This window comes from Acanthaster planci, linkage group LG02 (assembly GCF_054643075.1).
Source record: "Acanthaster planci isolate LZ-2023a linkage group LG02, COTS_SCS, whole genome shotgun sequence".
Classification (NCBI taxonomy): Eukaryota; Metazoa; Echinodermata; class Asteroidea; order Valvatida; family Acanthasteridae; genus Acanthaster; species Acanthaster planci.
Window position 1 is genome coordinate 20,119,975 of NC_141778.1, and position 15,244 is coordinate 20,135,218.

General features: G+C 43.0%; 3 protein-coding genes and 3 non-coding genes across 6 annotated transcripts in view; 4 read left to right on the top strand and 2 right to left on the bottom strand.

Moving 5' to 3' along the window:
* The window catches only part of LOC110979778 (lysosomal alpha-glucosidase-like), a 30,514-nt gene extending 25,201 nt beyond the window's left edge, over positions 1-5,313 (bottom strand). The window contains exons 1-3 of the mRNA XM_022235831.2: positions 5,026-5,313; positions 4,130-4,650; positions 2,446-2,700 (exon numbers count right to left, since the gene is read on the bottom strand). Of these exons, the coding sequence (XP_022091523.2) occupies positions 2,446-2,700; positions 4,130-4,650; positions 5,026-5,165 (916 nt within the window). The 5' untranslated portion in view covers positions 5,166-5,313. The remainder of the gene's footprint in view (positions 1-2,445; positions 2,701-4,129; positions 4,651-5,025) is intronic.
* Positions 1-15,244, top strand: part of pomp (proteasome maturation protein) — a 194,206-nt gene that overhangs the window by 85,780 nt on the left and 93,182 nt on the right. The gene's annotated exons all lie outside the window — the stretch shown is intronic.
* Trnac-gca (transfer RNA cysteine (anticodon GCA)) lies at positions 2,987-3,058 on the top strand. The gene has a single exon. It is a non-coding gene; the product is annotated as a tRNA-Cys (tRNA).
* On the top strand, positions 3,268-3,339 carry Trnac-gca (transfer RNA cysteine (anticodon GCA)). The gene has a single exon. It is a non-coding gene; the product is annotated as a tRNA-Cys (tRNA).
* Trnac-gca (transfer RNA cysteine (anticodon GCA)) lies at positions 3,484-3,555 on the top strand. Its single transcript has one exon. It is a non-coding gene; the product is annotated as a tRNA-Cys (tRNA).
* Positions 6,464-15,244, bottom strand: part of LOC110979807 (uncharacterized) — a 44,590-nt gene continuing 35,809 nt past the window's right edge. The window contains exons 32-39 of the mRNA XM_022235877.2: positions 15,136-15,240; positions 14,888-14,998; positions 14,122-14,435; positions 13,451-13,573; positions 13,247-13,317; positions 12,591-12,731; positions 10,957-11,062; positions 6,464-10,619 (exon numbers count right to left, since the gene is read on the bottom strand). Coding sequence (XP_022091569.2) covers positions 9,879-10,619; positions 10,957-11,062; positions 12,591-12,731; positions 13,247-13,317; positions 13,451-13,573; positions 14,122-14,435; positions 14,888-14,998; positions 15,136-15,240 — 1,712 coding nt within the window. The 3' untranslated portion in view covers positions 6,464-9,878. The remainder of the gene's footprint in view (positions 10,620-10,956; positions 11,063-12,590; positions 12,732-13,246; positions 13,318-13,450; positions 13,574-14,121; positions 14,436-14,887; positions 14,999-15,135; positions 15,241-15,244) is intronic.

Below are 15,244 nucleotides of genomic sequence, written 5' to 3' on the forward strand. Positions count from 1 at the left end.
CGTTTGTTACGTTAAAATATCCAGCTTCAAACTGAATATTCTTTACTCGGACGACTTTGTCGCCTTTGGTGTTGTTGATCTCGTTTTTCAATCTAAACGTCTGCGGGTTTTCGGTCAAGTGAAAAGTGTGAGTCTCCATTTTATTATATACGTTTTATACGTCTTGTTTGGCGAGGTTAAACTTCTGCATAGCGTTTTTCCAGTGCTTATCCGAGACTTGAAAAAGGTCCTTCACTTTAGATTCGGTTTCCCCAGTTGTGTCTTGATAACACACCGCGATTAAAGCCTTCAACGGTTTACCTCGAGAGATCTTACCGTTTAAAACTTGGTTCAACTTATATTCTATTTCACCCGCTTCGCCGTTTTTAAAAGACAGATTATACTTCTGCAACGTTTTTCTCGATTTTGGCGGCTTGGGTTTTTTCCAAACGTGATGATTAAAGTACCGATCTCCCACGTCTGCGGCTCCGAACGAAGAAACCCACCCAAAAATTTGACCGCAATGTTTACAAGCATATCTTTCGTCCATTTCAACTATTCGGTGGTTACAAGGCGGCCTCGGTTGTACATTTCTCGTTGCTCCAATTATGTGTACTTCCTTTCTATTCAACAAGTGGCAAAGTTCCGCATCAATCATTTTATATAAGGGTTTATTTATTTAAAGTAAAAAAAAAATTCACTCCGGTTGATATAACCGAGGTTAAATTGATTTTTCAAATTTAATCGTCTTTTAATTCAAATCCGCTAAACGCTTGCAACGCCGACTTAATCGAAATTAGACCATCATTTCTAATTTTCAACATTGCCACTGCCACTCTATACCTGACACTGGCTCCGCAAGACAGTGAACCGTGGGTACCGTAGTGTACGTCTTTTGCACAAATAAATGATTGCGCGTCGCATCTCTTATTGATAAATTTATCGATATTTGACGAGTCGATAGATCTTTTTTGTGATCAAATAGCGAAGCAAAGGGATCTATTTTAACGTACATTTGTTTTTTAGCCGTATAAGGCAGTTTAACTACATATTCGATCTTGTTCAATTCATCGATATCGTGACTGGCTTTGTAGGCATTTACGGTGTTAGACGGGATATTAGACCCTTGAGACTCGATAAATTTATAAACGGCCAAATTTATGTGATCGAGTACGCTTGCCGTAGGTGATTGTATCTGGTAACAAATTTGACAGCCCTGGGTGTTTTCGGGCGTTTTATCTCAAGTGCCATATTTGTAAAGTGGGTTTATACCGTAACAGGGTTCTGTCGTCATAATCAACAGGCGTTTGTTTTGGTCGTTGTGATGGTAAAAAATGGGTGAAGTGTAGATCCCTTCTTTAACCACGGGATTTGAAATGATTAATTTACTCGGGTCAAAGGGGCCATAGGTAACATTGGTATCGCAGTTGTCGACATTTAGGCGCTCGTGGTCGTCTGAAACGATAAATACTTGAGTTGACATGGTTCTTATTTATAATTAGGTTTCTAAAATGTTTGTCATTTTTATTCGGGTGGGATTTCTACTTTAATTAAATGTTCGACGTCAGCGTTGTATTCAATAATTAATCCAATTTTGTATAAGTCCACATCGAGTTTAGTAGCTGAATCGGGCGGTGACTCGTTCTCTCGCACGTGCCTCAGCTTTTTATGCTTGCCGTCTACGAGCACCACGTGATCCATTCCTTCCAACTCGTCACAATTTACGCAGCAGGTGCAGTACGTACAACCAAAACACTCGATACAATTGGCACAGTCGTAACAGTCCTCGCAACTGTCCAAGGCATTCGATTTTCTGCAGTCGTATGAATTAAAACAGGCCTCGCAATTTATACATCTACAACAATCGTCGTTGGTGAAGCAGTCCTTACATCTGACGCAGTCTTGACATTCGTAACAATTGCGACATTCTTTACAACCGATGCATTTGAGTAAACTTTTGGAATTAAAACAACGAGAGCAATCGTACGAATCTATCAAGTCGATCGAATTTCTCGTGTCTTTGCAAAAATAACAATTCACGTTTGTAGTTTTATCTACCATTTATTTTTATGTATTTTTATTTTTTTTATCAATTTTTTCTCGCGAGTGATAATTCCCAGCAAGTAGGTCAAAGGCCACTCATCACACCGGCAAAAGGTGGGGAGATTTTCCCCGAGATTTTTGGGTCGTATAGGTACCCAAGGGTTTTGAGCAAAAGCCGGGTTCACGTCATTCCAGGATTTTCCCATTTTTTCCCACCAAAAATGTTTCGACGATTTTTTGGGTCGATGTACTACCCAAGGGTTTTGAGCAAAAAAAGGGGCGTGTGCTCCAGAACTGTCCCTTCTCTACTACTACGAATGCGTGATTGATTTACGGAGTCTGAAGTAGGCTAATTATTTGAAAAAATAGCACATTCCTTCTCATTTGTATTTTCTAATTTGATGATGGATGTAAGTTTCTTACCACTCATCGTGTATCCCAAATCGACCGGGAAAAAGCACAGCGGCGCACCCTGAACATCTGTTCCAGCCAGTTCACACCCCCGTGCCTCACACTGGTCACACCGGCCGTCTGGAGCGCAGTCCACGCGGTAAACATCCTGGGCCGGGTCCGGAGAAACGCCAGTGATGTTGAAGAAACACCAAGGTGTGCCGCTCACAGACGACTCGCACCAGATGCAGGAGCGGGCCTCGCAAGAGTCCTTAGATGCACCCACGTCTAAATAGTATTTAAAAAGTAGCCTATTAAATGAGAAGAATTTATAAAATTGTAACAAAAAAAATACTAGAAACTTAAATAGTGAACGTCAGCTGGCTGATTTACCGATTAGAAAACTTTGTTGATACACAGCTGTCAATTTCCCCGTGTTGTTCAACGTTACCTATAAAAGTTTGACTATAAACGTCGGCGTTGTGTTTAAGAAACAGACCACTGATGTGGATTTGAAATCGATAAGTTTGGTAGGCTTATGTACAATTTTTTTTAATTGCTGCTTTCGCATGGTGGGGACATAGCTCAATGGCAGAGCATTCGACTGCAGATCGAGAGGTCCCCGGTTCAAATCCGGGTGTCCCTTTTTGTGTCCTCAACGGAGGGGGAGGATTTCAGTGAAAGTGTTTTTGGATTTGTGCAAACCTTCTCTCTGTTTGTTTGTTTTTTTGTTTTTTTTTTTGGAGGGGAGGGGTGTTACCTGAACGCACCAAGACAGAATAAATTATTATTTGAAAGTGACGATTTTTTAAGGTTGACACAATAATTAAAACCAAAAACTCCAATTCACATAACGGGGACATAGCTCAGTGGTAGAGCATTCGACTGCAGATCGAGAGGTCCCCGGTTCAAATCCGGGTGTCCCCTTGTTTTATCCTTAACGGAGAGGGGAAGGTGTAGGACCTCAATGAGAGGTTTTTTTTTTTTTTTTGTCAAATGAACGCACCAAGAGAGCATAAATTTTGAAACTGGTGATTTTTCAAAATTGATACAATTACTCGTTCTCGTGACGGGGATATAGCTCAGCGGTAGAGCATTCAACTGCAGATCGAGAAGTCCCCGGTTCAAGCCCGGGTGTCCCCTTGTTTTATCCTCAACAAAGGGGGCGTTTATGATGTACATTGAAGTAGTGCTAACGATTTGAGCAAACGTCTTTTACAATTTTACTTATAAGAAGTGCAGGCGAATACTGTACCACTGCGCAAAATTCCCTTTGATGATAATGTGCTGGATAAATTACTGACTGCAAAACATCATTGACGTCCAGCTAAACAATTCCGTAAGCTTTTGAAAATTACCTACGTTTGCCGAAAGTCGTCAGCTATGTTTGAGAAGGATGTAGATTTGAAATCGGTTGTTATTTATTTATTTTTATTTTGGTTTATTTTTATTTATTTTTTTTGTTACTTTATCGTGCTGGGGACATAACTCAATGATAGAACACTTCAACCCAGTTCAAATCTGAGTGTTCCTTTTTTGTGTAAACAATTTTCCCCACATTTTACATCTGTAAACGCGTATTTTTATTACAGAGACTTCCTGAATTTGTTTGCCCGGTGAGGAGTGCTATATTTGCTATCTTGAATCTTGCATTTGGAGTTCTTAGCAAGTTCAGTGTGAATTACTGGGTATTCAGCATTTTTATAAAAATGCTCACCGGGATAGCAGTCCCGCCTGTTCGCATCCGGTATGTCAGACGGACACATCCCATCGATGGGATCCACCGGGTCGAGAGTTGGGTGACTGCACCAAGGCACTCCCGGAGTCGCTTCCTCGCACCAGTAACATCCACGGGCCAGGCATCCTGCCTCGGAGGATCCGGGCTCCGGGTAGCAGTCGATACGCTGGTCGGGAGGGATGCTTGACGCGCAGCCCGGGTAATAGTGTTTGGTGGTGCTCGGTGATGTTGTGGGACCTCCTGTCACAACAGGGCCATCTGTCCCCGGGGAAAAAGAAGTTGGACTGTTCCCAGCATCTTCGTCGAAGAAGCACCACGGCCCGCCGGTCTCGGGGCACCAGACGCAGCCAGTTTTGACGCACTGGGCGTTGGTGGGTTGACCGCAGTCCACTCTCTGAGAGGTTGGGACGGTAGAGGGGCAGGTACCCTCATAACCTGGTTTGGTGTTAAAGAAACACCAAGGGGCGCTGGGGTCATACGCCCGACACCACGTGCAGCCTCTATGAACCAAATCAGAAATAAAATCACGGGAAAAACAACATCAAATTATATCGCTGTGGATTCCCGGTTGCAGGGTTTAATTAAGATTTTTAATTCAGGTTTAGACATTTCTATGGGAAAGAGATCATGACCTTTAAAGTTAAATGTCCAGCTGCCGTACATGCCGCCTCAAGAATGTTGGTGCTGATTTGTAATAACTTTGATCTTATGAAGGTTTTTGGAATGCATTTTCTTTAGACTGGCTCATACATTTTTTCCCATTGGTATGACTTCTTACAACTGTAACAAGATACAAAGCATGGGTTTGGATGTTGATTTATAAATAAATACACAAAAGTTCAAGTGCCCAGAACGATCACTCGGTGTGATGTCACCTTGCTGTGCAAGCCATCTCGCTCGCCCCGGGCTCAGGGTGACAATCCGTCCGCTCGGACTCCAGCAATTCGGTCGGGCACAGCCATGGTTCGTAGGCTGCGCAGAGACCCACGAAAAGTAGCAGGTAGTACAGCCTCATCAGGCCGTGCAAGTGGAAGATCAAGATGAAGAGTGAGCTGCTGGCAAACTTAATCTCAATATTTTTAAAGGGAAAGTCGTCGGCGGGTCGTACGGAGTGACACTGGTGCTCACAATCCTTTCATCAACATGTTTTGTTTTTTGGCAAAAAAAATATCGTTAGAAATATTTATATTGTGGTTATCATTCTATCTATGAGAAATGAACACGTGGTTGACAAAGTTGTGCGATAGTGAAGCCACTTAAAATTAATCCGGTATAAAGGTTACATAACGTGCTATTGCGACATAGCTGTTCATTCTGCTTATTTTCTTTCTTACAACGAAACCAACACCCAAAAAGCACTCAACTCTGAAACGACACGGTTCCTACTGCTCATGGTATTTCCATACATCTGTTTATTATGGGGCCTCGAGCCGGACCATGATAGGAGGCTTAAGTTCCCTAGCAACGGAGGCTCCTTTGGTCATAACTGAATTTCGCTGGTTCACTAACGACAAGTAAACACAAACGTTGTGGTCGCATCGCTACCAACAACATAAATATTCCCGGCCGACGCAGCTCTTTTCAACCGATGGGGCGGAGTGTTTCTGGTAGAGGCGGATTCTCACATGCATTCGCGACAGGAGCTATCCGCCTAGAGCAGAAGCACCCCCTCATCGGTTGAAAAGAGCCGCGTTGGTCGGGAGTGCATTTCCTGGTCGTTTGTTCATCAGCGAAGTTCATATCAGTTCCGACCAAAGGAGCCGCCGATGATAAGAAAATAGCCCCCTCTCTTTCTCGAAGCCCATTATGTCATGTGACCTATAGCCACGATACAGATTGTGCCCGTGTGCTTACGTCTCACATTTCTAGTTTCAATTCAAAAATCGCCCGGTAAGGCCTACGAACAGAAGCGTAACGCTAAAATGTTTCCGCACCGAAATAGTGTGCAATTTAAAACGTTGCCCAAATAGGTCAAAACCGGACCAAACTTTACACAGAAAAGTCTTTTTGTTTAAATCTGAATGCTCCGTGGTTTTAACCCATCACTGCAACAAAAGAATTGGCCTAATTAATGGTATTTCAGAGTGACAGAATAGCATGCGGTGTATCAAGCACGCAATATCGACCAAGAACAAAAAGACAATATGTTTGAGAATACTAACGATGCGTAAAATATTGTTCCAAGTGCGACAAAATCCCCAACCGAAGTTGAATTTATGCAAATTAATGGCCGAGTCGCGCCCAATGTTTGTAATGGAAAAGAAAGATTTCGTACACGACGAATATCCGTAAAAAAAACTTCCTCGAACTTGGTTGTCAGCTTTAGGTCGTATATTTATTAGAAATTCAATGTACAAAGAAGCTTTCTTTCCAAAACAATAGAACATTTGCCATAAAGAAATCATAATAAAAGTAAATTTCTGACTATGGTTTTCTGACCTATTACAAGAGGCATGAAAACTGTAGGAAAGTATAAAATTCAAAATGCTTTAACCAAAACGAACCAGCCGCTTGAACAAAAAGAAACAAAAAGAAAGTACACCGGTACATAGGCCTAGTTGAATTTTACAGCTTTGCGGAGCTCAACATCTTCAGTATCGCTCAACTAAACACTACAACTCGCGAAATAGAGTGGAGCGTTTTGCGATCTTGTTTTTCCAAAGTTTATGCTGGGAAAAATGTCGCAATTTCGCGCTGTTTTTCGCTTTCGCGCCAAGTACGAGTCGGTCTTAAAACGGAGAGATTTGCAAATATCGGAAAGACAAGATTTGCAACGCAAATGCTTGACATAACACATAAAATCCGAACGGCAGAGCTATCGCAAGGAACTATACTGAAGACGTTCAGCATGTTTCTGCTTAATGTACTCTTAATCAACAAATAAACAAATAAAAGACACTTGCGAACATGCATAGTTTTGCCTTACCGCCCGCAGAAAACAAAACGAACTTAAATCTAACTCTGTAGACTTTCCTTGCACGGTATCAAACGACTTCTTTTCTTGTGATAAAAAAGCTAAGTTCTTGCTGTCAACGCTACTTTCTGCATGCAGGCTATATTAACCACTACGGTGGTGACACGAACATTTACAACATTAATTAAAGCAAGCGTAAATTTGTAAGAAGCAAACTTACAGGCGTGTCCATCCGTCTACTGCTATTTTGTACAAGCACGTCAAACTACTAAGAAATTCGAAGGCACATTGGTCGAGGAACTTGTTATCTACCTCGCACTCAACGTAATTATTTACAATGAAAGCTGCTCACATGTCGAAGCGATTATAAACGGTTTAGCCTCCCCATAGCGGCTCAGCTGAAAATGTTCACACACGTGTATGGAGGGAGAGGAAAAGGAAAAAATGTTAATGGTGAAATATATGAAAACAAATCAAGAATCGCTCCGGGAATGGATCCCCTCCGTGGTTGAATGTGTTTCTAATCTACTTCCCCGTTGTCATTGCTATTTACATTAAACGACACTGTCTACCTCTCCCCACACACACACCCACACATTTTGCAGCAAAATGAAGTGTCTGACAGAATGCCTTGACAGAAACGGCAAACAATTCCCACCAATTTCTATCTCTGGATTTGCAGATATGTGGAGAAGGATCTCTTTGCGGCCTGATTTTTATACAAAAACTAAGTACATCTATACCCATCTCTCTTTGAAAAAATTTAACTGATAAACACATAGATAATGAAATTACAAAAAAAAATAGCCAATCCTCAATTAACTTACACAGAACGTTTGGCAAGAATTGCTGAAATATGGATTAAGTCGAAGTTATTGCTCATATAAACAACTGAATAAGGACTTTTTGTCTCTTTGTGCAAAGCAAAAGCCAAATTTATACTGCCCATGATATATTTTTGTTTTCAAATTTAAATGCTAAAAATTGGAGGTTTTCATAACATGACAGTATCTGTGTTTCTTGAGTGATCCACTCTCTCAACTTTGCAATTACTTCGGTCTAATGTATGGTCCCACATGGTTACTCTAAAGTACATGGTAACTCATACATACAAACACTGAAGGTGTTTAACTAAGGTACAATGTAATTATGGCAGCTTACGTTGCTGGCTGAGCTTTTAAAAAGCTGTAAAAATTGGTTAAAAAGACTAAAATTTATGGATTAAAGATTGTGAAAGAAAAAAAATCAGCCTTTAGAGCAGATTTGATTGCACGTTCCCCATAAACTCTTTTGGAATGGAAAGAAATAACTAAGGAGGGTTACATCAGGACAGCACTGAATAAATTGGGACAGGATATAATGGAGCTTACAGGCGAAGGAGCCAAGGCAATTTGATAAACTTGTTTACATCGTGTGGGGCCGAAGCCTTCTTGTGCATGTTAACACCAGTACAGCATGGAGAACACACAATGTGGATCTGTGCTAAGCTGTAGATTCCTGCTGTGAGCGCCTAGCATTACATTGGCATTCGTATTCAAGGGTTGGCTTGGCGTCTTTCTCTCTTGCAGTTATGAGGCGGTACTTGTGAACAGAACCCTGTCTCCGAAGTCAAAATCGGCAAAATCGGCAAAACTCGTCCACAAAAACCCTCTTCTCATGGCAAAGAGTATACAGACATTTTCTAGCCAGATACTGTATCAATGTCACCTGTAGAAAATTACAATGGCCGAGGAGACACAAGGTCAAAATGTACCAAGTCACAATTTGTTTACTCTGCATGTTTTGGGCATATCCTGGCATCATTTGACGACAACTGGAAAACGTTTTGTATATCCTGTGGGTATCTTGGATTAGCTGTGAATAACATCTAGCTACATCTAGCATAAAAATGCAACTCTTCTTAATGGCAAAGAGTTGAAAACAGTTCGTGCAGCTGGAATTTATGGGCGAAGTTAAGCCAGGACATTCAATGCAAATCTGCACAAAAATACAGCAAATGTCATATTTGTTTGCCGAGTATGATATATGTGTAAGTATAATAGTAAATGTAATTTCTTCCTATGGCAATATTTTGGGCAAACTACTTTGTTGATCGGATTCAGATAGCATCGGTGAAACAGGCAAAAAGGAAATTGGAAAGAAGTATTATTTCTAAAAATTTTTTAGAAAAAGATGACCAAAAAATGACAGCTCAGTAAAAATTTTCCAATCAAAATGGTGCAATTGCAACATGGCAGTGTTCAGGCTATTACTGAGGTAGCATTCCTGTTCTCCAAAAATATACTTCTGGCTCTTGTGAGCATAATTTGACTAAAATAGTAGACAATATCTGAATCAAAATATTTGAACTGTTGATGTGAACTTTCATCGCTAGAAATCACTGACTTACACCAGTGCGGTAAGCCTTGAGATATATCCGATGATAATTCTTTGATATGACCATTTGTATCTATACTGGTAACTGCGAGGGGAAAATGGCATCTTGCATAATTTCTATGTCTTCAGCCAAAAAGCAATAACTTAAGTCCCACATTTATAAGCGTTCAGGTTCCAATTCTCCTTGACTTTCCAGATGCTCACAAAATGGGGTAGGGGAAATGTCCAACCAAAATGTTACAATGCATGCTGGCATACAAATCCTCCCATCGATGTCTCCTTCAGGCATACATCACAAGAGCAAATGAATTAATCCTGAGGCCCCAAACCACATACATATACTGTTATGGACGCACTCACTGTGCATCACTGAAAACAGCTTTGCTGAGTCAAGAGTGAATATCGATTGACTTTTTGTGTTTTTTCTCCACTGAATACTCAGAAGTGCACGGTGACCACTTGCATCACTTTGTTGTACTCTGGCGGGGGCTCATCCTCGTTGGCATCCGAGATGTAACCCCCGGAGCGGAAGCCGCTGGACGAGTCCGAGGACACCGACTCCTCGCTTTTACTGTTGCCACGGCTGCGGGCGTGGTGGTGGTGGTGGTGGTGATGTTGGTGGTGATGAAACGAGGCATCCCTGCCGGACTCCAGCCCTTCCAGCTCCGCCTTCTCCAGCGAGCTGAGCGAGTCTCGGCCTTCCTCCGTCAGCTGAGTTTCCTCGCTGGCGCGGCTATCGTTCAGTGGGGTGTCGCCGCCCACTGCGGCATCACATTGAGTCTGTTCCCTCCTGACAGCCACCTCCTTACTGCCCGCACCCGCTCTCTGCTCGTCTTCGTCCCCATTCACCATCGGCACGACACACTGGTCCTCCTTCTGCATGCACTGCGACTGTCCAACAAGTCTGTTCCTCCCGTCCAGGCTAGGGCATACTGGTCTCGGGTCTTGAATTTCCTCCAGGATCTCTTCTCCTCCATCTCCTCCTTCAGCTCTTCCCGCCTCCTCTACATCATCCTCCTGCTTGCTCACTGACTGTGGACTCCCCGCCTCATTGTCAGCTTTCTCCGAGGCCATCTCGGGAGGCAGTAAAACCACTGGCTCCAGGCCTTTCTCAATGTATTGGGTGGAGGGACGGCTGGCATTCTCAATTTCATAGGGAATGTTCAAGTCCAAATACTCCTGCAGTGCACAAGAATTCAAGAGAGACATCCCAGGTAATGAAGTGAAATGTTGTTATCTGATCAAATCCTTCCAAGTATGGCCAGGGATTTTTATAAATGAATGCAAATTTCAGAGAAGCTGCTGTAAGGATCCTCAACTTTCCAATCAGAAGAGCATGATTGAGGCATTCTCCCCCAAAATATAGTTCCCAATCCCAACGAAAGGCTCTCAGCTGGTGAACACAGCTCTGAACCCAAGACGGAGGGAATACAATCCTCTGACATCCCCCTTCTCTTATCCACAGCACCCTCATTTCTCCGGGCGCGGGAGCCCGTCAGCAGTTGGGCCTACTTACTTGAACGACGTTAGCCTCCAGTTGGTCACCCAGCTTGATCACCAGATCACTGAAGTCTGGCCTGTCCTTGGCCTCCGTGTTCCAACACTCCAGCATAATGTGGTAACTGCAGATGGGATCAGAATAATTCGAATTATGAATATCACTCCCCCATTAAGATTATTGTCACTTTTTTGTAAGACGTGCTACGAGAGAGGGACAATTTCACCAACCAAAGTCCCCCCCCTAAAATAAACAACACTGCATTAAGCAGAGAAACTGGCTGGAGCAGGGTTCATACATGCGACCTCCACAGTACTGTACCAGTGCTCTACTCACCGGGCCACCAAGCCCCGTCAGGGGCCACCATATGCCTTCATGCATTGCTTAATCCCATCTAATCTTTCCCCATCACAACACATTTTCAGGGTATAATTTTAAAGAGTTAAGGGCGAAACATGAGCCACAGATGATTTTTTTTGAATCCTCGTAATATTTATCGACAATGACAGCAAGGTAACATTTTTTCCCGATTTCATTTACCTCTCTTCCAAAGGCATGTAAAAAGACCCAAAATGTAGCCTCGCCCCTGAGAAAGTCAGGTTAATGTGTGAAATGATTTCTAAATTGTTGGCCCTTAAAAAAACAAGTTCTTCCTTCCCCCCAAAAGTATGCTTCTGGAACCTATCTTGCGTAGCATACGCAGTGAGTGATCGACAGACTGAGACCCTCAAATATTACTTTTACAGTCAGCTCCAAGCCACAAGGTTGAATTTTCTGGAACATTCTCAACCCAATGCTGCATTAACTGGTCACATGTTCCAGGTATTGCATGCCCTCCATTCCAAAGCCTCACTGATGCAAGTTGACAAATTAAATCTGACAGGTATAATGTTCACCAAAATGGAACGGGCTGACAAACATAGGCTGCACGTGACCACAAGATGTGGCCAGGACCACTGGCATTATCGTGCGAGTGAGGACTTTTGCCGGTTCAGTATTTCAAAATACTTGCTCCTGTCAATCATGTCCTGGGCATGACAGATTGTTCCAAATTGAAACAGATTGAGCGGATGGCTCCTCATGCACATATCTAACCACTTAACAACCCCCACATTGAAGTCCCCCCACCCACAAAATAACAACATGCTGAAACTAATGATAGCGATCTATCTGGGGGTAGATATCTTGTAAGACCTCAGGAGAGTTAACAGGAAGTTAGAGATTGCTCATGGGAGAAATCAGCCAAGTCGGGCAGGAAACGAGCCCATAATGGACCAAATTACAGACCAAGGTTACCTGATGTTGCTCCAAGGGGTCTTAAGGGGAATCTGATTCATTCTCATCCTTGGGGAGAATCCAAAACAGGGACTCATTCCAAATTTGTACAAGGTACTGAAAACAAGCTTCCTGAAATGTTCCACAGTGATCAGCAACGGTGGTGCGGTAGCAAGTTTTCTTTTCAGATAATGATACAGAAATGGGTCCCAAATTGTGCATGACCTCTCCTGATACACTGTAGTTTTGTGTCCACGCCAATGTAAGTTTATGTCAAAGCAAACTGCAAAATTAGCAAAATTAGTTTGCTGCAGCCCAAAATGACTCTTCCCTCGTAAGAACTGCTCTTCAGACAAAAAAAAAATCAACCTCCTTACATTTCCTGAGGAGCGTGATCAGGAGCACACATGCGGTAGCCATTCTTTAACCGGTTGTAGAACTCCTCATCCACTGGAACACCCGGGTATGGGGTTCCACCAAGCTGAAACAGCTCCCACAAAAACACACCATATGACCACCTGGAAAGAGAGTGACAGGGTTTACACAAACAGATGGTGATTAAACAGCCAATAGTGAGTGCTACACCGGCTTTTTGTACAGGGAAAATCAGCACATAAACACAGTTCACAAATAGCGATGAAAAAATTCTGCCAAAGACCTGATGTCTGCCCATTAAGACAATCGTCAGAGAACATACACAACATTGTACGAGACATTAAGATCAAGCGTAAGGCACAGACTGGCAGCTTAAAAGAAGTCAATTCCAGGAGATGATGGAAGATGACTACAATGAATGGGAAGGCTGGTCCAGAATGAAAAGAGTGACCTGAAAAACACCGCGGCTATCACTCCACGGTTTACCAACTAGTGCACTGTCGGAGCAAATCACATGAAAGTGATACAAGGCTGCAGCGTCGTGAGAAGAGGCTCAAGACGGTGGAGTCCTTATCTCGGTCTGAGCTATGAGCCAAGTCCTCAAAGACCCAAGCTTAGGCAAACGTCAAAGGGGCAACTTAAAACTAAATGGACTTACACATCGCTGTATGAGGTGTAGACCTTGTCAAAGATGGACTCCGGTGCCATCCACTTAATTGGAAGGCGGCCCTGAAACAATGACAACGAATGAAAAAGAAACACGATTGACTGTGTGAAATGAAACGAGCCAAGCAATGCAACAAAAACAGAACGACCTTCAACTTCATTCTAAAACCACAAGTGCATTTTGAATGCTACTCACCCCTCCTCGAATCACATAGTCGGGATTGTGGTAGACGTCCCGCGAAAGACCGAAATCACAGATCTTGACTATGTTATCATCGGCGAGGAGGACATTGCGAGCTGCCATATCTCTGTGAATGCACTGTTTGAAAACAGGGGGAGAAAATTGGGACTTTTATCAGATTGACTCCTAACAGCACAGCCCTCTCTGGCACTCATCAAACAGTATCAATATTGATGAGTAAACCGTTGAGTTTATGACGCTTTACCACGTTACAAGTTCCACAGAAGAATAAGAACCATAGTCTGAAATTTCCAAATTTAATACAAAACAAATTTATTCATTCTGTAAAAGGAGAATTTGGACAAACTACAGCATGTTCCCAAGAGCAAGAGTTACGCAGGTTGAGATTTTTCTGTTTTGAGGATCTGAAACTCAGCTATGAATGCTGGATTTTTTACAATGATTTCGTGGTTTTAAACCTTGCCTCTAAGGTTTTTCAGGTTTTCTACAATGCTGTTTTTAAAGTTTTTCTCTGCTGTAAATTTGCAAGTTTTTATTCTGCTAAAGCTTTGAGGTTTTGACTCTGCCCGGAGGTTTTGAGACTTTTATGCAATGAGCTTTAAGGTTCTGAGCTTTTAAATCTCTGTTATGAGGTTTTGAGGCTCTACTTCAAGACATTCACCGACCTTCTTGGAGGCCAGGAATTCCATTCCCCTAGCTACTTGGAAGGCAAAGCACAGCAGGTCCTTCCGGGTCAGGGGCTCCTTCTTCTCATTGAAGGTGAAGACATCGTCATCCTCCTCCTCGTCCTCTGCGTCAAGCGGCAGGCCAGGGCTGTCCGGCTCGGCCGAGGCCCGCGTGCTGATGCTACCAGGGATCAGCCGCTGGGCCAGGCCAGGCTGGGCGGTGTCCTTGGACTCCACCACGAAGGAGTCCCGCCGGCTGCGCAGGTAGTCCGACAGGTTGCCGTGGATACAGTACTCCACAATAATCAGAAGCTCTGACCCCCCGAAAAAGACCCCCCAAAGAATAACAATGTCACATGACATCTTTCTTTCACCACACACTTCAGAGAATGGTCTATCATTGAAATGTACGACTTTTTCATGTTAAAGCCATAAGACTTGAGATTTAAAAGGGTTTTGAAGAGCATTTGTGATGCTGTTCAGTTGGCACAGTGGTACTTCCCAGCTCGGATCCTGCACAGGCCAACACGTGCATCGGGTTTCAGTCCCTACCCAATTCCATGAGTTTTCCCTGGAATTTTTATCTGGGATTTTCCTCCAACCCTCAAAAACTGAACACCCCCCTCATCTCACTTGCACTTGTAATTCACATTAAGTCGTACATCCCCTCATTTCCCACTACAGTGCTGGCCTAATGCAAGTCCTCCTCACAATTAGATAGCTACCATCAATAAATCAAACTGTTGTTTATTATTCCAATGCTTACCTGTTCTCGTACATGCGCCCATCAGGTTGACAACGTTCAAGTGAGGCCCTATGTGAATCAGCATCTTCAGCTCCGTCATCAGGGCCTTCCTCTCTACTTCCGTAGCATTTTCTTGATAAAATTATACCAGAAATAAGTCAGGACTTCATGCCAGCTATTTCTAATCATGAAAGCAGCACTCAATTTTACAGGGAAAAAAATTAAATCATTGAAGACTAATCCAAATCAAAGAACAAAGGTCGCCTTACCTTTGAGCATCTTGACAGCGACCGTGGTGCACATCTGCGTCTTATCGATGCCAAAGGCAGCTGCTTTGACAACTCTACCAAAGGCTCCTTGCCCAAGGATGGCACCTGA